Source organism: Myxocyprinus asiaticus, chromosome 7 (assembly GCF_019703515.2).
Source record: "Myxocyprinus asiaticus isolate MX2 ecotype Aquarium Trade chromosome 7, UBuf_Myxa_2, whole genome shotgun sequence".
Lineage (NCBI taxonomy): Eukaryota > Metazoa > Chordata > Actinopteri > Cypriniformes > Catostomidae > Myxocyprinus > Myxocyprinus asiaticus.
In genome coordinates this window covers 33,771,198-33,795,689 of record NC_059350.1, presented here as the reverse complement: position 1 = coordinate 33,795,689, position 24,492 = coordinate 33,771,198, and the positions used below count along the sequence as shown (strand labels likewise).

The 24,492-nt window shown below is 45.4% G+C and overlaps 1 protein-coding gene across 1 annotated transcript in view; it reads right to left on the bottom strand.

Annotated features, from left to right (window-relative positions):
• The window catches only part of chrna8 (cholinergic receptor, nicotinic, alpha 8), a 202,823-nt gene that overhangs the window by 44,765 nt on the left and 133,566 nt on the right, over positions 1-24,492 (bottom strand). The window contains exons 5-6 of the mRNA XM_051702363.1: positions 11,387-11,466; positions 10,860-11,027 (exon numbers count right to left, since the gene is read on the bottom strand). Of these exons, the coding sequence (XP_051558323.1) occupies positions 10,860-11,027; positions 11,387-11,466 (248 nt within the window). The remainder of the gene's footprint in view (positions 1-10,859; positions 11,028-11,386; positions 11,467-24,492) is intronic.

The following is a 24,492-nucleotide window of genomic DNA, read 5'->3' as shown; positions in this document are numbered from 1 at the left end:
GCCCCGGCGCGGCTCAAGATCCCGCACCCCGTCTACTCATCGGCAAGGGCGTCCCCCTGCGGTGACTGCACCGGCTCCACCACAGCCTGCCCCTTCGGCCCGGCCCCGGCGTGGAGCCCACCGCAGGAAGCAGATGCCACACATCTCGCGGCTACCCAGAAACCGTGAAAGGCTTCAAAGCGCCCTTGAGATGGGCGACCCAGGGACAACGAAACTCACTGCTCTGGAGCTGGTAAGCAGATTTCTCCATCTTTTGTTACCTTTTGCATTTAATTGCACTGCATGCCCAAGTGGCTGCAGTACTCAAGAGCTCAGCAAGAGCGGTTTCCTTGTTCCCTGTGTCACGTATCCGGTGTGCACGGCCGTCATCACGACCACCGTCCATCACTCTATTTGGCAGGATTGGCACTCCAGTGGCGGTCTCCCACCCCTGATCGCCCAGCTGTGGCACAAATCCACCCCCGATGTGACAGTCTCCACGGATCATGAGGACAGGCCTCTTCCTCCCCCGTCCCAGGCTTTTCTGGGGGTGGTCACAAGGAGCCAGGTAAGTGCTTCGATGTCCTTAGACTCAGCACAGCCACGACGTGGTGTGGCACCTCGAGCTCCACCCCACTGCGAGGCCCCACCTGCCGGTACATCCGATGATGTTGTCCCTTTGGTCCCCCTTGCGCGGAACTTGGACGCATGGCTTGCGCTTTCAAGTCCGTCGTGAGGGCTGGTCCGGACCATCCAACTCGGCTACGCGATTCAATTCGCTGGGCATCCGCCCAGGTTCAGCAGTGTCCACTTCAACTCCTACGGAAGGGCACGATAGAACCTGTCCCTCCAGCCGAGATGAAGAAGGGGTTTTTCAGCTCCTACTTCATTGTACCGAAAAAAGGCGGTGGGTTGCGGCCAATCTTGGACCTGTGAGTACTGAACTAGGCTTTACACAGACTCCCGTTCAAGATGCTAATGCAAAAACGCATTCTGGCGAATGTCCGGCATCAAGATTTGTTCACGTGCTCTCACACCTCAGCCGACTAGGGCTTCGGGTCAGCTGGGAAAAGAGCAAGCTCCTCCCGGTTCAGAGCATCTCTTTTCTCGGTTTGGAGTTGGACTCAGTCTCCTTGACGGTGCACCTTACGAACGAGCACGCCCAGTCGGTGGTGGCCTGTTTGAAGGCATTCAAACAGAAAACAGCTGTTCCACTGTAACTTTTTCAGAGGCTCCTGGGACATATGGCATCCTCGGCGGTGGCCACCCTGCTCGGGTTGATGCATATGAGGCCACTTCAGCACTGGCTCCATATTCGAGTCCCGAGATGGGCATGGCGCCACGGGACACATCGTGTGGTCATCACGCCGGTGTGTCACCATCTTTTCAGCCCTTGGACAACCTCTCGTTTCTACGGGCAGGCGTTCCTCTAGAACTGGTCTCCAGGCACATCGTGGTCACAACAGACGCCTCCAAATGGGCTGGGGTGCTGTTTGCAATGGGCACGCAGCCGCCGGCCTCTGGACGGGTCCGCTACTGCATTGGCACATCAACTGCCTCAAGTTGTTGGCAATTCTGCTCGCCCTGTGGAGGTTTCGGCCGTTGATCCAGGGCAAGCACGTGTTAGTTCAGACAGACAACACGACAACGGTAGCATATGTCAACCACCAAGGCAGTGTGCGCTTTCATTGTATGTCACAACTCGCCCGCCATCTCCTCCTCTGGAGTCAGCAGCACTTCAAGTCGCTGCAAGCCACTCACATCCCGGGCAACATCAACACTACAGCGGACGCGCTGTCACGATAGGTTACCCTCAGGGGAGAGTGGAGACTCCACCCTCAGGTGGTCCAACTGACTTGGAGTCGATTCGACAGGCACAGGTGCAACTGTTCGCCTCCCAAGAATCCTCCCCACTGCCCGCTCTGGTACACCCTGACCGAGACCCCCTCAGCATAAACGCGCTGGAACAGAGCTGGCCCCCTGGCATGCACAAATATGCGTTTTCCCCCAGTAAGCCTACTTGCACAGACCCTGTGCAAGGTCAGGGAGGACGAGGAGCAGGTCATCCTGAGTGATCGTGTCTACCACCGCAGGTTAGGGCCCCCTCTACGAGGCGCCTGTATGCCTTTAAGTGGCGTCTGTTCGCTAAGTGGTGTTTTTCCCGTCGGGAACGTCGCTGTGTCCGGTGCGCGCTTTACACATCTATTTGGATCGCACGCAGAGCTTTAGAATCTCTGAGCAGCTCTTTGTCTGCTTTGGTGCACAGCAGAAAGGAAGCGCTGTTTCCAAGCAGAGGATCGCCCACTGGCTCATTGACACCATAACTATGGCATATGTCACCCAGGACATGCTGCCCCGGTAGGACTACAAGCCCATTCTACCAGGGGTGTAGCGGCTCCCTGGGCTCTGGCCAGGGGTGCCTCTCTAACAGACATTTGCAGAGCAGCGGGCTGGGCAACACCCAACACCTGTGCAAGGTTCTACAACCTCCGGGTAGAACCGGTTTCATCCCAGGTAGTGGCACGCAACACAAGCGGATAATCCCCCTTCTTTTTTAGGGAGTGGAAAAAAAGAAGGGGAAAAGAGGTCACGACCGGGTTAAGCCTGTCTCTGTCTTTTGGGTAGTCGACTTGTCCCCAAAAAGGGCCGTTCGACACTCATAACTATGTTGGGGGAGTTTACGTGTTGATCTGGTGTGCTGGCTATGAGGCACACAGTAGTCTGCCCACCACACACCGCCAGTTCACGTAACACAGTTCAGCCAATTGTGGTGTTTCGTATAGGGACCCCTAGTGTCACTACATTGACACAACGTCGAGTGAGTGACAGCTAGGGAACGTCATGGTTACTTGTGTAACCTCCGTTCCCTGATGGAGGGAACAAGACGTTGTGTCCCTCCTGCCACAACGCTGAACTACCCGCTGAAATGGCCGGTCCTTATATCGGCTCCTACATCCACACAACGTCTCATTCCCTCCATCAGGGAATGGAGGTTACACAAGTAACCATGACGTTTCTTGAAATGAATAACACACACACGCACACACACAAACAGTAACAACAAAAATTAGATAGCAAAGCAGACACTTGCATATACATGAGACTAACTGTCTCACATGTAATTAATCATATATATAATCATATATACAGTGCATCCGGAAAGTATTCACAGCACTTCACTTTTTCCACATTTTGTTATATTACAGCCTTATTCCAAAATGGATTAAATTCATTATTTTCCTCAAAATTCTACAAACAATACCCCATAATGACAACGTGAAAGAAGTTTGTTTGAAATCTTTGCAAATTTATTAAAAATAAAAAAAACGAAATAATCACATGTATATAAGTATTCACAGTATTATAATTTTTTTATATAATTATATTTATTTATCACACATTATACATTTGCACATATATAGTGAAATTCTTTTTTTTTCACATATCCCAGCTAAGCTGGGGTCAGAGTGCAGGGTCAGCCATGACACAGCACCCCTGGAGCAGTTAGGGTCAAGGGCCTTGCTCAAGGGCCTAACAGTGGCATCTTGGTGGTGCTGGGGCTTGAACCCCCGACCTTCTGATCAGTAACCCAGAGCCTTAACCGCTGAGCCACCACTGCCTTTGCCATGACACTCAAAATTGAGCTCAGGTGCATCATGTTTCCACTGATCATCCTTGAGATGTTTCTACAACTTGATTGGAGTCCACCTGTGGTAAATTCAGTTGATTGGACATGATTTGGAAAGCCACACACCTGTCTATATAAGGTCCCACAGTTAACAGTGCATGTCAGAGCAAAAACCAAGCCATGAAGTCCAAGGAATTGTCTGTAGACCTCCGAGACAGGATTGTATTGAGGCACAGATCTGGGGAAGGGTACAGAAAACTTTCTGCAGCATTTAAGGTCCCAATGAGCACAGTGGCCTCCATCATTCGTAAATGGAAGAAGTTTGGAACCACCAGGACTCTTCCTAGAGCTGGCCGCCTGGCCAAACTGAGCTATTGGGGGAGAAGGGCCTTAGTCAGGGAGGTGACCAAGAACCCAATGGTCACTCTGACAGAGCTCCAGCGTTTCTCTGTGGAGAGAGGAGAACCTTCCAGAAGAACAACCATCTCTGTAGCACTCCACCAATCAGGCCTATATGGTAGAGTGGCCAGACGGAAGCCACTCCTCAGTAAAAGGCACATGACAGCCCACCTGGAGTTTGCCAAAAGGCACCCAAAGGACTCTCACACCATGAGAAACAAAGATTGAACTCTTTGGCCTGAATGGCTAGTGTCATGTCTGGAGGAAACCAGGCACCGCTCATCACCTGGCCAATACCATCCCTACAGTGAAGCATGGTGGTGGCAGCATCATGCTGTGGGGATGTTTTTCAGCGGCAGGAACTGGGAGACTAGTCAGGATCGAGGGAAAGATGAATGCAGCAATGTACAGAGACAACCTTGATGAAAACCTGCTCCAGAGCGCTCTGGACCTCAAACTGGGGCGAAGATTCATCTTCCAACAGGACAATGACCCTAAGCACACAGCCAAGATAACAAAAGAGTGGCTACGGGACAACTCTTTGAATGTCCTTGAGTGGCCCAGCCACAGCCCAGACTTGAACCCGATTGAACATCTCTGCAGAGATCTGAAAATGGCTGTGCACCGACGCTCCCCATCCAACCTGATGGAGCTTGAGAGGTCCTGCAAAGAAGAATGGGAGAAACTGCCCAAAAATAGGTGTGCCAAGCTTCATCATACTCAAAAAGAATTGAGGCTGTAATTGGTGCCAAAGGTGCTTCAACAAAGTATTGAGCAAAGGCTGTGAATACTTATGTACATGTGATTTTTTTTTTTTTTTTTTTTTTTTTTTTTTTATAAATTTGCAAAGATTTTAAACAAATTTCTTTCACATTGTCATTATGGGGTATTGTTTGTAGAATTTTGAGGAAAATAATGAATTTAATCCATTTTGGAATAAGGCTGTAACATAACAAAATGTGGAAAAAGTGAAGCGCTGTGAATACTTTCCGGATGCACTGTGTGTATATATATATTTGTTTAGATAAAAAATTTATTTCTACCCATTAAGAGTAAAGGGAAACAAAGACATGTTGCAAATGAAGCAGTGTCTTAATCTTTCAGGGTCAGACAGCCCTCCTCTCCAACTGATCAAAAATGAAATCAGAATTGTAATTAATCAAAGTAGGCGGTTGGAGGAAGAGCTTTCTTCAGGATTTCACGATGTGTAGTGACTTGTCACAATTGTCATGGAACTTAGAGACAATCACATCAAATCAAAATTCTGGTTTGAGTCATTTAACTGATTACAAAAGACTTACCTAAGCAATGTGGTTTGTGTGTGTGTGTGTGTGTGTGTATGGTGAGGGGACTGCCATTTGTAATCATGTCTGCAATATTAGATTGAGCCAGTGATGGTAAATAAACAAACTTAGCAATTGATAACAATTTCTTTGTTGTTTGGCATCATGCATTATTTATGTTTCAAGGAGGCTAAAGGCTACAGCCTCTTGCGTCAGTCGCTAGCACGCCTCTTGAGGCCATGGGAGTGAGGTTTACACACACTGCACAGCACGTACCAGCTGGCTACCATTACACTCACCCCCTAAACCTCACTCCCATCCGGGTCATGGCACCACTGTAACCAGTCCTGCTCGACCCGCTCCGAGCGGAATTCGAACCGGCGTCTCCGGCATGGGAGGCAGGTGTACTAACAAAGAGACTAAAGGCTACAGCCTCTAGCGTCAGTCGCTAGTGCGCCTCTATAGGCCAGGGGATTGAGGTTTACATACACTGCACAGCACGTACCAGCTAGCTACCATTACATATGCAACTGTGTGTTGTATGTTTGCCTGCAGTGTTAAAGATGCCCATTCACAGACTGTCTATGTCACTGCACTAACGTGGCACCCAACTGGGCATTGGTGCCAGCCATAATCAGTGCAAAGCACTGCCAACTACCATCAGGACCCCATCTGTCGACCAGACCCTGGGTCAGATTGGCACTGACTCAAAGAAAGAAATGAGAGACTGAGACAGATACATTGACAGAGAGATTAAAATGCCAGAAGCCATCAAATTATGAGATTACAAAACCTCTGCCACTGGAAAAGGGGTGAAAAGGGCCATGTAAACATTCAATTTGTAATATTAGTGCAAAACATCTAATGGTGTTGCATGATTAAAACAGTTTAATTAATACATATTAACGATGTTGACCCTAAAATACATACATGGGTAAAAAATATTTTTCTATATTTTTCACATAAAGTGTTTTTTTTTTCACCTGACCTTTCAGGAATGCCCCCCAAAATAGTGTTTGCATTAATATCCCTAGTTTAAATATGTAGGTCATTATTTATTTATTTATTTCAGCGATTATCTATATATGTAATTACATATAGGCAATGTTTAATATCAGGTTCCTGATCAGACTTATATTTAGTAAGAAAGCAGATGTCATTTAGCAGATGCTTTGACCTAAAATGTTTATACATTTTTTTATTATGATTTACAGTATATTTATTACAGTGAAAGTCCAACTGGAGCAGCCTGGTAAGGTACACACATCTTTAAATTAGAATTAGAAATTAGAATTAGAATTTTCTTTGTGAAAATAAGTAGTCTTATAAAGAACAGCATTTAATTTTTGATCCACAATTTTTGAGAAGTTAGCCATGCATTTTACTGTTAATCGCGTTATAGTTCAAAAATATCCAAGAAAATGGATGACTTTGTTGTGATAAACAGGATGTTAAAATTTGTTTTAATCCATAAAAATAATAGGAGAAATGCTCTCATGAGAGTACGAGAAAGTCGAGATATTTTCCAGTTTGTTTTCCATTTTTTTATTTTGTTCCTGTGTATGGACATAAAAAGAATAATGTCTTTCAAAGACCTTCTGTCCTGTGTGTTAAGTTGTTGTTTCCTGCAGTCCAGCAGGGAGGAAATAATCCACTCAGCATTAAGATGAAACAACATTCCTTTTACACAGTTTTCTATAAAATAGATGGAGAAAATGATCAATAGTGTCCCTTTAGGCCAGAGGTGTCAAACTCAATTCTAACCCGGGCCACATGAGTGTTATGTGTGCCCTCAAAGGGCCAGTTGAAAATGTGGCACTGGCACATGATTTGGCACCCATGCAGTTACTAATAATATTGCATATTTTGTGCATTGAAATTCACATTTGAATTTAAATGGGTATCACGATCTGCACTTCTCACCAGCACTGTTAATAATCTCTGGATATGCTGCACAGTCTAGACAGTCTATTCTGCGGATAAACGCATCTGCCTTGCACTAGCGCAAGTCTTTTCATTCTGCTGTGCTAATAACTGATCGAGGTAATGGCTAGCGCTGTTGATAATGATCTGCATGGTTGTGACTGGTCCACGAGTAAATGCACCTGCTCTGCACTCATGCCGCTCTATCCATTGAGCCATACTGAAAATTGGTGCAGATAGTGCAGTTTTCGTTCCGCTTTTGGAGAGAGCAAAATTTGCTTCAACAAATGAGGTTAGAACAACAGGGGAAGGCTCATTAATATTCACGAGAAAAGTGCTAAGTGATTGGCCAATGACATGTTCCGTTCATCTGCCATCCTACGTTTTTTAAATTTGCTTGCGGGCTGCATGAAATGAGGTGGTGGGCCGGATTTGGCCTGCGGGCCTTGAGTTTGACACCTGTGCTTTAGGCAAAGAAAGAAACCAACACAGAGCTGATCTCACTGAGCACACATTAATAAGCTACTAAACTGACACTTGAAATCCAAAAAGTGAGGAAACATATCTATACCATTATATAGAGAATGTGTCAGGAGGGATGTGTTTGTTCTTGAAAAGTGCTTTTATAAAAATGTATTAGGTATTTCACAAAATGCTCTCTCTTAAGGTACGGTGTGTCATTTCTGTGCCACTAGCGGCACCAAACTGAATTGCACTGTGGCAGGGCGGAGGGCGGGCCGGGTCGTGATTCCGCACACCCGGCCCTGAATTAGGCTGATTAAGCCCGAGAGGGATAAGGCCGACCGGAGACGGCAGTGCGACAGAGAGAGAGTTACGGACAGCTGTCCAACACCTGTGTGTGTTTGTGTCTTTTGGTTTAAGTTCATTATTAAAATATTATTTATATTGTTAAGCCGGTTCTCGCCTCCTCCTTTCCACTGATGTGTTACACTGGTGCCGAAACTCAGGAAGGAGGAGGGATGTGCCGTAGTAGAGTCCTCGCCACTACCATCCACCCCAATGGAGCAGCCGCGGCCATCCATCGGGGGACGGAGGATCCCGGCTGCCTGAGAGCGGAGGAATGGCCGCCGACCATGAGGGGAGGAGGGGCTCCTAACCAACCGCCTGGAGTGGTCAGGGCCACTGCCAGGGGCAGAGGAGACCCCTACCAGCCGCTGAAACGCGGGGGGGTCTGAGACTGCCGACTGCGAGTGAGGAGGGGCACCTGGCCGACCACCTGGAGTGAGAGGACCACTGCCAGGGGTGGGGGAGACCCCTTCCGTCCACCGAAAACGTGGCGGGCCGTTCCATCCGCCAGGGGCCGGAGGACTGCCTCCGATCCGCCCGGGGAGGCGTGGCTGTCATCCACTAGAGGGTGGAGGAGTGGCTAAGGCATATCGGAGAACCGGCTTAACAATGTAAATAATATTTTAATAATGAACTTAAACCAAAAGACACAAACACACACAGGTGTCGGACAGCTGTCTGTAACTCTCTCTCTGTCGCACTGCCATCTCCGGTCGGCCTTATCAGCCTAATTCGGGGCCGGGTGTGCGGAATCACGACCCTGCCCACCCTCCACCCTGCCACATGCACAAATAATTATTTATTTACAAACAGGTTTCCCAAACACTCGCCATCTGGAAATACAGACAGTCCTTACCCAAACTGAGACTGATTTCGCAGGAAATCTGCATTAGGAGGTCTTTTTTTTTTTTTTTTTTGTCTGCTAAAGTCAGTTTCTGATTTCCGAATTTCTAAGTCAGAAGTAGTTGAACACATTCACACCTTTGTGTGCAAGACATGAGCAAACATTATCTGAATGAAACATTTAAATAATTACATTAATATATTTGTAACCCTGATCCAAACCCTAACCCTAACAGTACTGAGACCAAAACTGAGTTCTTCCACTATTTTGCAAATGTAGTATATCACTAGACAGAGATCAAATGGGATGTGACGTCAAAGGCACAGCATGGCCAATTTCTGGGGTATGAACATTTGCATCGTGGTGGGTATTTGTGTGCAAAAAACATTTAGAGCTAATATGCCTATTTCCTTTGTGATCATGTTGTTCAAACTCATGCCCTTGGTTGCTCTGTCAGGCTGTTCAAACAATATTTTAAAGTGCCTCAGAGCCAGAGTGTTCACACCATTTGGAGAATTCAACATACGAATGTCGTTTTCTCTGCACATTAAAGGAATTGTTTAACTAAAAAAAGGTCTGTCATCATGTACTGTCCCTCATGTCATTCCAAACCCTTATAACTTGCTTGATGTGATTAGGCATGTACAATGCACAATATTGTTATCGTGGGCACTTCAAAATACAGTAAATAATTCTACATAACCTTTTTAACCAAATTGTTTAGATTTTTCTAATCGCACAGTAGTTTTTTTTTTTCACCAACAAATTAAGATTCACAAAACTGCGTAAACAAAACCGATGTGGACGAGAAGCATGGCTGAAGGAGGAATGCAGCTGACGCTTTATCAGCCTTCTAAAAGTGTTAAATTGAAAGTGTGGAAGAATTTTGGTTCCATAAAAATGCAGAGGGATTGTTGGTCGAAAATGGTTTCCCTTTGTGTAAAATGTGGTAGAAAAGTGGCAGAGAAACACGGGAGCATCTCCAACATGTTCACTCAGCTGCGGGACAATCATCCCATGGAATTCAGTGAGATAAAGGTAAGTTGTGACAGTACTGCTTGTTTTTCTAAACTGTTTTTGAAAACTGAGTGACAACACTCTAAGTGTCACGAACTCTAGGACTTCTACTGCTCACCACCAGAGGTCTCCCTCACCCGAGTTCTGAGAGCAGTAGGAACTACACTTCCCAGCATGCCTACCTGGACTGATTACACTCACACCTGTTCCCAATTCCATGGACTATTTAAGCGCTGTACAAACTCAAGTCTATGTGAAGTCTTGTTTTGCCATTGTTAACATTTCTGAGCGTTTAGGCAGTGCCTGCCTGCCTGCCTGCCTGCCTGCCTGCCTGCCTGCCTGCCTGCCTGCCTGCCTGCCTGCCTGCCTGCCTGCCTGCCCGCCCGCCCTTTGATTCTCTGCTGCCTGCCTTTGATTACAACTGTTTATCTGGACTTATACTTTCATTGTTTGCTGCCTGCCCTGAACCTTGCCTGTTACGACCTCGACGCTCATCTGTCTACGCTGTTCTATTGCTGGAGATTTACCCTCCCTGTCTGTTTATGATTTGCACCTTTACTAATAAACTGCACATGGATCTAAACCCAGTTTGGCCAGTTTGGTATTTAAAAAAATAGTTAAACTTGTTATTAAGAGAATAACAATACATTTTGTTTAACTTTCAAACTGTTTTTGTAATGTATTTCAATACCGTGATAATACCGGTTACAGTCGAATAAAAACATATATAGATTGACAGCATGCCCATTTTCTTTCATTATATGTAAAACAGCAGCCAGTTTATTCTTTAAATATTCACCTTTTGTGTTCCAAAAAAGAAAGAAATTCAAAGGATTTGTAATGAGGGTGAGTAAATGATAGACTGATAGGACTACTCCTTTTTAAGCTGGAACAGGAGAAAGTATTTTAACACAGAAAATTTTTTACACGTTAGCTTTTAAAAATGCGCTTGTGTATTTGCATTCACGGGGTCTCTTACCCACTAAATCCCACTCTCCATTGGGGATGTATGTAGAAATGTCCACTGCCTGCATCTGTAGGTCTAGCATCCAGCCGTTATGAGTCCAAGAGCCAAATTTTAGGTCACACTTTTGAATATCGAATGGGAACCAGCGCACATCTATGTAACATGTACTCTTCAGGATACCTGCCAGGTCACACACGACAACATACATGTGCTTTAGAGTATCATACAATGCATCAAGACATGCAACTGCCATTAAGATTAATGAGAATGCTAACAAACGGCTCTCTCATGTATTACAGACCTCCTTGGACTATTCCACTATCTACTTGTTCAGAATTCAGTGTTCTGAATAACTGCAAAACTCCTGTACATATTTTTTGGGTAATTACAGCCTAACAGTACCATGCATATATGCTAACAGGCCGATTTAACATCTTAGAAAGATTTACCAGTCCAAAACAAGGTCTAAGACCTTAAATGTGTGGTGGATAGAGGCTCTGGAAGATCTTGTTTTGTGGGGTGGTAAGGACGCTTCTTACCTGGTGGTATGTACTGGCATGAGCCCGATGCATTAACTAGGACATTCGTATGGAAGGTGGCATCAAACCTCTCATCAGCACTACAGAGAAGAGTGCAAGAAAGAACAAAGCAAACTTTTTTTTTAAAATATTTTTGCATATTAATGACTATAATAGTTGCTGAATTGTTAACCACCCTGTATTCTGCATAAAGTGACACAAAAATAAGACATTCAAATGATAAAACATTTTTGAATTAAAACTTGTTTTTATTCGATGTGATTGGTCACTATCCAACTTAAAATTTTTCTATCCCACTCTATGTCTTTGTCCGATTGTGTTTCTCTGGCCTTCTACAAGGATACTATTCCTTTTATTATGAATGTCAAATTTAGTAAGACAGTGTGGTTACCAAGAAGCAGTCCTGCAGTTGTATTATTCAAAAACCAATTCATAATTAATCAAACATGCCAAAGCACAATCAGGAGTATGATTTAGAAGTAAAATTTCAGCAGATACTAAAGCTTTGATAATACCTTCATAAAATAATGTAATGGATCCTCAGTGACATTTAGGAGTCAGGATTTACCATTAGTATGTAAGAGGTACACAATATGGTCAATTTAAATCTGTCAATGTAATTATAAACATGTTCTGACCTTTTCTTTGGCATATTAGTCAATACATTAGTAACTGGACAGAAATGATAGGTTGCACAGGTGTGTATGTGCACTGAGTATGATATGTATTTGGGTTATGGGTGTTATGTGCTTTTGTGACTGCATATGTCCTGTATACTAAAGCTTGTGTGTGTAAGTGTTCTCTGACATTAGGAACAATATGTGTTGGATGAAGCAAAAATGCTGAATTATGACAATGTCACACTGTTGCATGTTGCACATTTATATGAGAGTTTAAGCACTGATATATAATTTGAAAGCCAGCATGTATCAGCATCTGACTGATCAAAAATGGAAAAGCCAGCTTTGAAATGTTTTTATTTAATAATAGAAAATCATTAGCAGTTAAGTAGACATTAGGTCACTTAAAAGTAATGACTGGCTACAGAATTAGTGAGGCTTTCATAGCTGTGAGTTAAAAGACACATGACCAAAGTTCAGCCATGCAACTCTATGTGGCGCAAGCTGATAGGTTTTTTGACTTGTCATATGTTAGCCAATCGGCTCGCTCACATGTGACATGTTAAGCCTATAGGCTCACATGGCGTAAGCTAATTGGTTCTCTGACTTGTTATTGGGTAGCCAATCATTTTGTGTCTCTCTCCTTGTGTTTTATATAAACGGCTCATTTTTGCAGTTAAGCTGGTTGCCAGGAGGCAGTTGGCAACGCTGAGCTGTGACTGGAGTGGAGATGATAGGAAGTGATGATGGATCAGGAAGTGAGAAGGATTTGGACGGGATGGATGAAGGTGGAGAGGGAGGTAGGAATGAATCAGAATGGCAGTTAGTAAGTAGAAAAGGGAAAATGAAGAAAACATATGGGCACAGTATGGATAATGATGATGAAGTCAGCAGAATCAAAAAATGAGAAGAATATAAGGTTTCATAAAATGAGTCGCCTGGCTCGAGGAATCTGTTGAAATTAACTCAAGCACTGAAGAATAAATTGAGAAATATTGAATATGCCAAGCCACTATGAGATGAAAATATAATTATACCATATAGGACTAAATGGGAATCTAAGAAAAATCAAGAAACACCCTACTGGATTACGTATACATTGCGGGATGACAGAATCTTTGGAACATGTCTTGTTACATAGCAGGGCATTTGACAGAGCAAGAGAAATAATGCAGACAAAAATACAAGTATAAGGGGTACAGAATATGACTTTGGAACATCACGAGTAGCTGTGATACATTTTCTGAAAGACACAGGAACTTGCACAAGAATATATTTTAATTAACTATTTGTATTTTTTATTATTATTTTTATTTGTTTTTCCTTCACATTGAAGCTCTTCACTCCAGTTCAGTAGGTGGTGGTAATGCACCATAAACTGGTTTGCCAACCGCAAATAAACAATACATGAAGTTAAGATGGTTTCTCTGCAGCACGCTGAGTTCCCTATCTGTCACTCACTCGACGTTGGTGTCGATGTAGTGACACTAGGGGTCACTCTTGGGAGCCCGAGACACCTCTGGTCTTTGATAAAAGGCCAATGAAAATTGGCGAGTGGTATTTGCATGCCACTCCCCCGAACATACGGGTATAAAAGGAGCTGGTATGCAACCACTCATTCAGATTTTCTCTTCGGAGCCGAACGGTCATGCTCATTGAGCTGAATACTACTGTTCATTCACCTGCTGGATCTGATGGCGCATTTCAGCGGCTTCTCCCTCCTCTGCACTGGTGCACTGCAGAGAATGCCCCTGGGCGCTTCGGCAGAAAAACTAGAGAGTATATTTTCTGAAAGAGCATTTTTCCCCTCTAAAAGAGTATATATTTCTCTAAAAGAGCGCACACACGGAACGTCTTTTTAAAGACGCGTCTTTTTAAAGATGCTTTTCCGATTGTGTGTTATTCCTGGTTGTGCTCGTTATCTCTCGCCTTCTAACGGTCACGATCACTGTCTTTCGTGTCTGGGCACTGCTCACGCGGAGACAGCGTTCGGGGATGGTCACATTCTCATTGCGAGAATGTGTCCATGGCAACGTTGCGGTCGCAGCTCGCCTTCGTAAGGAAGCGAGCCACCCCAGAGGCTCCCGCCTCAGTCCTTTTACCCACGGGTTTGAGGCCAGCGCGGCTAGTACTGGGGGCGATTTGGGGACCCCAATGGGACCGCCTCTGCCGGGTATCCCCCCGCGGACCTCCCATTCCCCAGCACGCTCGTCTGCCCCGATCGGGCTTCCGGATGAGTCCACAGGCTCGTCTCACGGCGAGTTCGACCTCTTATTCGGAGCCCGCGAAAGTGATGAGCTCTCGAGCGCAGCATCGGAGAGCGGGCTCGTCCAGTCGGAAGCCTCAGCTGGGCTCCTCCCTTCGGGGTCGATCGCCCAGTCACAGGCTGACGCGGAGATGACGACATGCTTTCCCGGACAGCCGCGAGCGTCGGTTAGAGTGGATTTCACCGCTCTTCCCTGAACCCTCGCGGCTCTGTGATCGGTTCCTGGGCTCGCGGCGCCGCTCAAAGCCACACCCCGCCCCGTTCCTTTCTTCCCGGAAGTGCACGAAGAGCTGACAAGGTCGCGGGAGGCACCTTTTACTGCCCGGTCCCGATCTTTTCAGCTTCCCCGCTCTCACTACCCTCGATGGTGGGGCGGCCAAGGGTTATTCGGCAATCCCCCGGTGGATAAAGGCGCTCGCGGTGCACCTATGCCCGCAGAGCGCCGATACCTGGCGCGGGTGCCCAAAGCCCCCGTCCAAGGCCTGTAGGTTTACGTCGTCTCTGACGGTCAAAGCCTACGGCGCTGCTGGACAAGCCGCCTCCGCCCTGCACGCCATGGCTCTCCTGCAAGTCCGCCAAGGCGCTAAAGGAATTGCACGAGGGTAGTTCCGCCCCGGGATTGATGCAGGAACTGCGCTCGGCGACTGACCTCGCTCTCCGAGCGACGGAGGTCACGGCGCGGTCTTTCGGGCGGACGATGGCCACACTAGTGGTCCAGGAGCGCCACCTTTGGCTCAACCTGGTCGAGATGGGTGAGGCCGACAGGACACGATTCCTTGCTGCCCCCATTTCCCAGGCGGGCCTATTCGGCGACACCGTCGAGGACTTTGCCCAGCAGTTCTCGATGGTAGAGCAGTAGATGGATGCTAGCCGGCTGGTCCTGCCCCGGCGTGGCTCAAGATCCCGCACCCCATCTACTCACCCCCTGCGGTGACTGCACCGGCTCCGCCGCAGCCCGCCCCTCCGGCCCGGCCCTGGTGTGGAGCCCACCACAGGAAGCCGACGCCACCCGTCTCACAGCCGGCACCGAAGAACCCACGGAGGTCTTCGAAGCGCCCCTGAGACGGGCGACCCAGGAACAACGAAACCCGCTGCTCTGGAGCTGGTAGGCCCCACCCGCCGGTACATCCGATGACATTGTCCCTTTGGTCCCCCTTGCACGGAACTCGGACGCATGGCTTGCGCTTTCCAGTCCGTCACGAGGGCTGGTCTGGACCGTCCGACTTGGCTGCACGATTCACTTCACTGGACATCCGCCCAGGTCCAGCGGTGTCCACTTCACCTTGGTGAAAGACGGAAACGCTGCTACCTTGCGCGGAGATCGCTACCCTCCTACGGAAGGACGCAATAGAACCTGTCCCTCCAGCTGAGATGAAGGGGTTTTACAGCCCCTACTTCATTGTACCGAAGAAAGGCGGTGGGTTGCGGCCAATCTTGGACCTGCGAGTACTGAACCGGGCCTTACACAGACTCCCGTTCAAGATGCTGACGCAAAGACGCATTCTAGCAAGTGTCCGGCATCAAGATTGGTTCGCGGCGGTAGACCCGAAGGATGCGTACTTTCATAGCGCCTTCCACCTCCTTTTGAGCTGAAGACGTGCGCTGTTAATTCCCAGTAGTGTTCACAAAAGTTGTTCCCTGGTTGACTTCCTCCGAGCCCTGTGGTTTTCGGAGAGACTCGCTGCCGGCCCAGTACACGCGCTAACTAAGAGCCCGGTTCTGGGGTAGGTGCTCCGCTTGTGGCGGTTCCCTGTAAGGCTAACCCCATGCGATCTATATCTTCCGCTAGTTCGTTTCCCTACTGGCAAACTGCGTCTTCCTTGGGCAGAGCCCCTCAGTCTCCATGTTGTAGTAACTCCTCCCCCATTGGGCAGGATCTACCTTGAAGGCTCTCCACATGGTTGGAAAGACCATGTGATGTATTCTTCCACTTAAATATCCCCCCTCTCTTGGGGCGAGGTGTGGTCTCCGCGGTGTCCTCCCCTTGGGAGGGACACCCCCCGACTAGACCTGGCGGCCCAGTCAGATAATCCCCCTTCTTTTTTAGGGAGTGGAAAAAGAGAAGGGGAAAGAGGCCACGACTGCGTTAAGCCTGTCTCTATCTCTGGGTAGTCGACTTGTCCCCAAAAAGGGCCGTTTGACACTCATAACTGTGTTGGGGGAGGTTACGTGTCGACCTGGTGCGCTGGCTATGAGGCACACAGCAAGTCTGCCCACCACACACCGCCAGTTCACGTAACACAGTTCAGCCTTGTGGCGTTTTGTATAGGGACCCCTAGTGTCACTACATCGACACCAACGTCAAGTGAGTGACAGATAGGGAACGTCATGGTTACTGGTGTAACCTCCGTTCCCTGATGGAGGGAACGAGACGTTGGTCCCTCCTGCCACAACGATGAACTACCCGCTGAAATGGCCGGACCTTATATCGGCTCCTCAGCATAAAACCTGAATGAGTGGTTGCATACCAGCTCCTTTTATACCCGTATGTTCGGGGGAGTGGCATGCAAATACCACTCGCCAATTTTCATTGGCCTTTTATCAAAGACCAGAGGTGTCTCGGGCTCCCAAGAGTGACCCCTAGTGTCACTACATCGACACCAACGTCTCGTTCCCTCCATCAGGGAACGGAGGTTACACCAGTAACCATGACGTTTTTCTCTGAAAGTCTCGCTCTACTCTCTTTTGGGGGAACAATTGTCATATGCATATAGCTGGTGGCTGTTTGAGTTCAGGTTTTCGTTAATGTTTTCAATTAAATAATTTAACATACTGCTCCCTCTAATTGCTTTCCAAGCGGCAATGTCTCACCTTCACGGGAGTTGTCGCTCTGCTCCGATCTTCATGTCATTAGGAAGTTTGCATGTTCTGCATTTTGCAGCAACTGTGCTGAGCCACGTGGACCCGTTTATTGCTCTGTTTTCAACAGCGTTTGCATGTGAAGTTCCCTGCAGCAGGCAGTCAGCTTTCAGCATTCATGTACATCAATTTATGCATAGGTCCCAGTGTACCCGATGTTTTGCTCCCATGATGGTCTCCTACTGTTGTTAAGTTGTTTCAATTTAATCTCATTCATATTCATTTTGCTTACTAATGATTTGCAGCGAGCTCCTGCTAATTATGATTCACAGCAGTTTGTGCGTTAATTCATCTATACTGATATTCTCTGCGAGCTTTGTCATTCTTCGTGATATTGCAGCGAGTTTTATTTCATGATTTGCAATGAACTCGTTTTCCTATTATGATTTTGCAGCAAGTTCACTTTAAATGTTTCGAAGCAAGATCGTGTTTCTTAATTTCATGTGAGCCCGTGATTTTAATCATGACAACACTGCAATCTTTGATAATTTGGCAGCAAGCTCTTGTTCAGTTGTCTGGCTAACGGGTGCGCTGCTTGTTTTCTCGGTGGGCCGCAGGGCTATGGCCCATTCCTGTTGTTTTAATCATAACTCTGCTAGTTTTCAATCTAAATCTTTGATTCTGTGCTAGTTATTTTTAAGTTTTGTAAAAGCACTTTACAAAAAGATGATTGATTTCGCAGCCACCTTTGTAAGATTTTGTTTTAATGTCTCACTGCAAGCTCTTAATCCAACTCATAATTTTGCAGCCATCTCTTGTGTTAAGTCTTTTAATTCATGATTTTGCAGCAAGATCATTTTAATTGCTTGTAGCAAGATTTTTCAAATTCTATTCCATTTAACTGTAACTCTTTTGTTTGTAATTTATAATGACACCACAAGCTCTTGGTTAAGCAGTGAGCCCTTGTTTTTAAATTCATTATTTTGCAGCAAGATTTGATTTAAATCTTTTTCACCGTAAGCTCTTAACTAATAATTGTACAGCCTTCCTTTCTAGTAAGAGTTTACTTAAAGATTCATTAGCAAGCTTGTGTTTTTATCGATTTCGCAACAAGCTCTATAAATTACTCCTTACATACCACTGCAAGCTTGTATTTAATACGATTACACTACAGTCGTGACTACTGTACATCTCATCTCATGATTTTGCAGCAAGCTTTTCTTTTAATTCAGTATTGCCGTAACATCTTATGCTAAGTCTTAATCTACGCAATTTTTCAGCAAACTTGATGACCTAGGCCTTAATATCACCGTAAGATCTATGGTTTTATTTAAATTGCAGTGATTTTGGGTTCTAATTCTTAATTTTCAGAAAGCTTGTTTTAATATTTCACTGCAGCTCTCTTAAATCATGATTTTGTAGCCACCTCTTGTTTCAGTCATTTAATTCAGGACTTTTAGCTAAATTTGATTAGATATGATCAAGCAGCAAACTTTTGTGCTAGTGTCTTTATACTTGATTTCACAACAAGCTTGCTTTATTCATAATTTCTCTCCAAGCTCTTGTTTTAATTCATGACTACACAGTTTTGTGCTGCATGAATGGGCTTAATTTGTTTTCATATCCTCAATAGGCTGGGTAAATGCATTAATTTATGAATGATATTTGCTCAGGTGGTGCTGGGGCTTTTTTTCTATCAGCTTATATGGAAAGGTCTGCTTTGGTCATGACACATAGAAGTGCATCTTCATAAGGTAAGCCTTAGCCAAATCTGGCTGGCACACATCGCTATCTTAGGTCAATAGATTATATAAATCCATATATAGCTAGTTTAAGTCACTAGTTAAATAATCTTTCCTAGCTCATGTACACACGAGTAAGGTCACTAGCGTTTAAGCTATTCAACTAAGCAGGTCGAGACACACATAGAAATTTAGTTCATTAGCATTATGCCATTGGCCTGTGGCCTAGGCACACCTAGCAAGCATACACTCTGTGCACATAGCTCTTTGGAGCAGAAGCAGTACATATGTCTTGGCGATAGATCTGCTTGATTGTATGAAGGTAAATCTGTTGCAAAACTCGAGAGCTTGTAGATTTGAATTTGAGAACTTGTACAATAAATATTTGTACTTGTAAATTGAAACTGACACTCGCAGCCCAATGTGAAAACTTGGAAAATAAAAATCTGAAGTTTAATGCTGCAATCTGCATTTACAGACAATAATCCAAAACCTGTGTTTTGAATTCAAAGTTGCAGACAAATAGTCACATGTGTAAAATTACATTCATATAAATACAATGACAGACACAAACTTGTATTACATATTTACTTTTGTACTTTAATTCACTTTCGCAGTACAACCACAAATCGGCATTTAAAACCTCTCAGATCTGCCAATGCATTTTCAAATCTTCCCACCTTTTGCGAAACACCTGTAGCAAAACTCACTTGTTCACTTGTAAATCAAGATGTGAGAGAGCAGACTACCGGTGCTGGGCGGGGTTGGGGCAAATTAAGTTGTGACCAGTCATAAAAGCTGGAACGACTGATGCCGGACCAATCAAAATGGATCATCTTAGAACGTGATGTCACGTAACAGTGCCAGTGCCATTTTTGTAAGCAAGACAAGTCCAGCAGTGGAAGTGGAATTATTAAAAACACCAGACATTGTAGCTGGCAAATCCTTAAATTGTTATCTGTTAGCCAATCGGCTCACTCACATTTGACATGTTAAGCCAGTAGGCTTGCAGGGCGTAAGCTGATTGGCTCTCTGACTTGTTATCGGGGAGCCAATAATCTTGCGTCTCTCTCGTGTTTTATTTAAATAGCTACATTTTGCAGTTAAGTTGGTTTCTCTGCAGCGTGTTAGAGTTTTTCTCTGAAACCCACCTCCACCCCAGCTTCCACCTGCCTAGATCTGCTACACGGTGACTGTTTACGTCTATTTGTGCAGCAGGATGTAACACATGCTCGATGCAGCAGGTCTTGTGTTTTGTCTCAGTGTGCAGCAGCAGCAACATGTCTACATGCTAACTCCGTATGTATGTGTTTTTCTAGCAGTAGAAAGTCTCAGTACTTGCTCTACAGCAGCAGCATAGCAGAGCTAGTCTGCTAAGATCAATATCCTATCAATATTTCATACCCACATTCACATGCTAAATCTTCCAAGAGTTGGCATGACTGAAATACCAACATGGAAAAAAATTACAGTTGTCATGGTAAAGATGTGGTGGCATGGGGGGGCGTGGTTTTGTGCCTGTCTGCGGGAGAGGGAGATGTTCAGGCTCGTCACCTGGGTTGCGATTACTCTAACACATCTCTCTCATTATAGTGATGGCGGAGGGAGACCTGATAAGGCACGCCAGAGCATCAGTGTGACAGAGAGAGACAGCAGAGAGAGTTATGGCTGAATGTGCCCGCCTGACTAACAAAGACTCGTTTGTGTGTATTTGGCCACCAAATGCCCTTTTTAAAAAAACATTTGTGTGATGCTGAAGTGTAATGAAATGCTCACATTATGCCTCCTGACTCCTCCATTGCCCACAAACTTAAACTTATCACAGTGGAGCTGAAAACCCAGCTTTGGAGGATTATGCCATTATGGAGTCATCACCGCTAGGCGAAGTTGTGAAGTCTCTCGCCAGCATCCAGGAAAACCAGCATTGAGCCCTAATGGAGTTATGCCTGGAGCAGGAACAGCATTTCTAAGTCCCGCTCCAGGCACAAGCAGAGGACCAGCAGGTGTTCCGGAACCTGATAGCCAGTCAGGGGACTGGCACTGCGACCTCCCCGGAGCCCACCCCACTTGTGACCCTGATGAAAATGGGGCCAAATGATAATCTGAAGGCCTTCCTCGACATGTTCGAGAAGACAGCCGAGGTATGGAAGTGGCCTCCCGACCAGTGGGCGGCCCGCTTATTGCACTTACCATTTGAGATACGATTCAGGGGAAAAAGGCATCGAGTCGAGGCTGTGGGTAATTCCTGGCTCACCCATCCTCTAATTCTGTGAACCAATTGTCCTGAGTTAAATTTATTGAGGGTAATGTGTGTGTGTGTGTGTGTGTGTGTGGATGGGTCCTGTAAAGTGGTGTCGTGAAGTTGTTCTGGTTCCTAAGAGCGACAGGTCAGTCCGGTTCTGTGTGGACTACCGGAAGGTGAACGAGGTGTCCAAATTTGACACTTACCCAATGCCGTGTATCGGTTGGGTGTGGTTCAATTTTACTCAATGCTGGACTTGACAAAGGGTTACTGGCAGATCCCTTTTACTCCAATATCCCGAGGAAAATACAGCTTTTTCCACTCCGTTCAGATTACACATTATTTTGTTTGGGGCCATGTTTCAACGCCTCATGGACAAGATTCTCAGACTGCATATGGCATATGCTTCCGCATATCTAGATGGCATTATTATTTATAGTAATGACTGGGGGCAGCATATGCAACATCTGAGGGCTGTCCTGAGAGTGCTGTGACAGGCGGGACTCACGGCCAATCGAAGAAGTGTGCAATTGGGCGGGTGGAAGTTAGGTATCTGGGGTTACACTTGGGTCATGAGCAGGTGCATCCACAGGTTGACAAAACCGCAGTGATCATGGCCTGCCTGATGCCCAAGACCAAAAAGGAAGTAAGGCAGTTTCTGGGGCTGGCTGGCTACTACCAGAGGTTTGTGCCTAGCTATTCTGATGTCCCCAGCCCGCTGACTCACCTTACTAAAAAGGGGGCCTCCGATCTGGTCCAGTGGACAGAGTCGTGCCGACAGGCTTTCCTTAAGGTAAAGTTTGCACTTTGTGGGGGGCAGCTTTTACATGCTCCTGACTTCTCTCTCTCCCCTTTATTTTGCAGACAGATGCATCTGACAGGGGGCTGAGGGCAGTGCTCTTCCAGGAGGTGGGAGGTGAGTAATGGCCGGTGCTGTTTATTAATCGCAAGCTCTCCTTCAGGGAAACAATGTACAGTACCATCGAGAAGGAGTGTCTTGCAATTAAGTGGGCTGTTCTTATCCTCTGCTACTACCTGCTGGGGTGGGCCTTCACCCTCTGTTCTGATCAAGCTCCTCTGCAATGGCTCCACCGCATGAAGGATATTAATGCGCAGATCACCCGTTAGAATCTGGCTCTTCAGTCCTTTAAGTTCGAGGTGATCCACAGACACCTCGCAAATGGTTGTGGCTGACTTTCTCTCCAGAAATGGGTGGGGGGGGGGGGGGGGAGTTGGCAGGCCAGATGTTGCCCCGGCCTGAGTCGGCGGTGGGGGTATGTGGCACGGGGGGGCATGGTCATGTGTCTATCTGTGGGAGAGGGAGAGCGATAAGGCTCGTCACCTGTGTTGTGATTACTCTAACACCTGTATCTCATTATAGTGATGGCAGAGGGAGACCTGATAAGGCACGCCAGAGCGTCAGTGTGACAGAGAGACAGCAGAGAGAGTTGTGGCTGTGCGGAGTCTGTGCTCACTGAAATTTGAACCAATGCACCCAGTGGCCGAAGCTGGAAGTGTTGTTGAACGCATAGGCATGTGTGAGCTCAAGTTTCCCAAAAGAGGCACCAAAAGTGACTTGTATTTTTAGTTTTAAATAATGCAACAAAGTCAACAGGAATGCATATTTTATTTACCCGACAACTTAAATGCCAACCCTAAACCTGTCAGTGGGGAAAGGTGTAATTTTAGATCTAATTGTTAATGTCAACGCGATTACCTTCTGGTTTGGGACCAAAATCTATGTATCAAAGGTTGCTCATGCTACATGTTACATGTAGTGCCAGAGGGAAAGGTAAACACATTTGAATTGAAGGAAAAAATGTCTGATGGGGGATGGCACTTGTCAGAAATTCAGCAAAATGGGGTCAATTCCAGAGTGCATGAACATTTGGAAGCAAAATGTCAATTTCCTGTGTGAAGTGATCATGTTGTAAAATCTCACTGGGCAGTTTTAATAAATGAATGTCATCATATATTTTAGTGTTGATGTGAAGAACCAGATGGTTTATTGTCTATAAGAAAAGCACTGCTTCTCTGACCGTCTCCTCTTGCCTCGCTGAGATAACATGAAGTTGACAAAGCGACCTGGAGAACAAGGCCTATGCATTGTGCGCAGAAACCTGTGAAATCAGTCAACATAAAAGAACACTTTGCTCTGTTAGGTAACACAGACGTTAAGTACACAATCAGATTCTTAAAAGTTACTGGTACATACTCAATGCTATGACAATAGTAGCAGAAGGAATGGTTGAATCACATTTGTGTGCGTTGGCTTCTATTCACCATTTACATTATGTTTCATGTATCCACTGGCACAGATGTCTACAATTTAATGAACCCAACTATTTCCAACATCATTGGATATTTTAGCTAAATGTGTCCTGTCTCGTTATTAGAGGTTTATCCTCTTTTGAGGCAGACAGCAAAGTCAGCATGTTCCCAGTCTTTCCTGCGTGAATATGGTGGCAAGATATATTAGCAAATTACTTCTGCCAAGAGGACCATTATAATTAGCTGAGTGATACAAGTGGCCATATGCAATATTTTATGGTGCACATGATCTGGCATTTCAGAAAGACAGAATCAGGATTATGTGAATTAAAAGCTCTTTACATCCAAACAGGAAGTGGCTGTAATGCAGATTTAGGTTTGGTTTGACACTCTGACAACCAGCGACAAAATACATTTGCATAATTCAGATTTATGAAGCTGGGCAAGACAGAGGGCAATTACTCTTCAGTCATTGACACAGAACAAATCTTCTTTTTTATCTTACAGACATATTCAATTGCATTTGTAATTACCCATGACAAATGTGTTGTAATTAAAACCAAATTATTATAGAGAACATTTGGTATTATTAATATGGTTGAAATAAACTATTTGGAGCCCATGGGGCCAATCTAGACCAACAAAGTAACAAATAAAGTGACATGTTGTTCATTTTTGACACATTAATGAGCAAATAGATAACAGTGCAACTTCGATAGACTGATGAGTTAAGAGTAAACTCTCTAAATAATAAAGCAGTAAACATTTCCTGAAGTTCATGTAATTCAGCAAGAACAGGGTTTCCCAAACGGGGGTTTGCAAACCCCTTAGGGTTTGTGAGGGAACTCCAGGGGGTTTGTGAGTGAGTGAAGAGGTTACGTACAGACAATTTGACAGAAGATTTGTCCTTCATTTCACAAATAAAAACAAGACAGAACACAACTTAAACCAAGCATGTATATTTTACTTTTAACTATTGTATGTCTATGTGGCTTCTCTCTCTCTGCACACTTCATATAAGTTTGTGAGTGAGAGAGACAGAGTGATCTCAAGCAACTGATGGTGATAAAATGGCACTTTTGAATGCAAAAGTAAATTACTTATTGCTAATCTCCATAAATGTTTTAACGTAATAATTACTTTTACTATCAGCAACACAATAATGT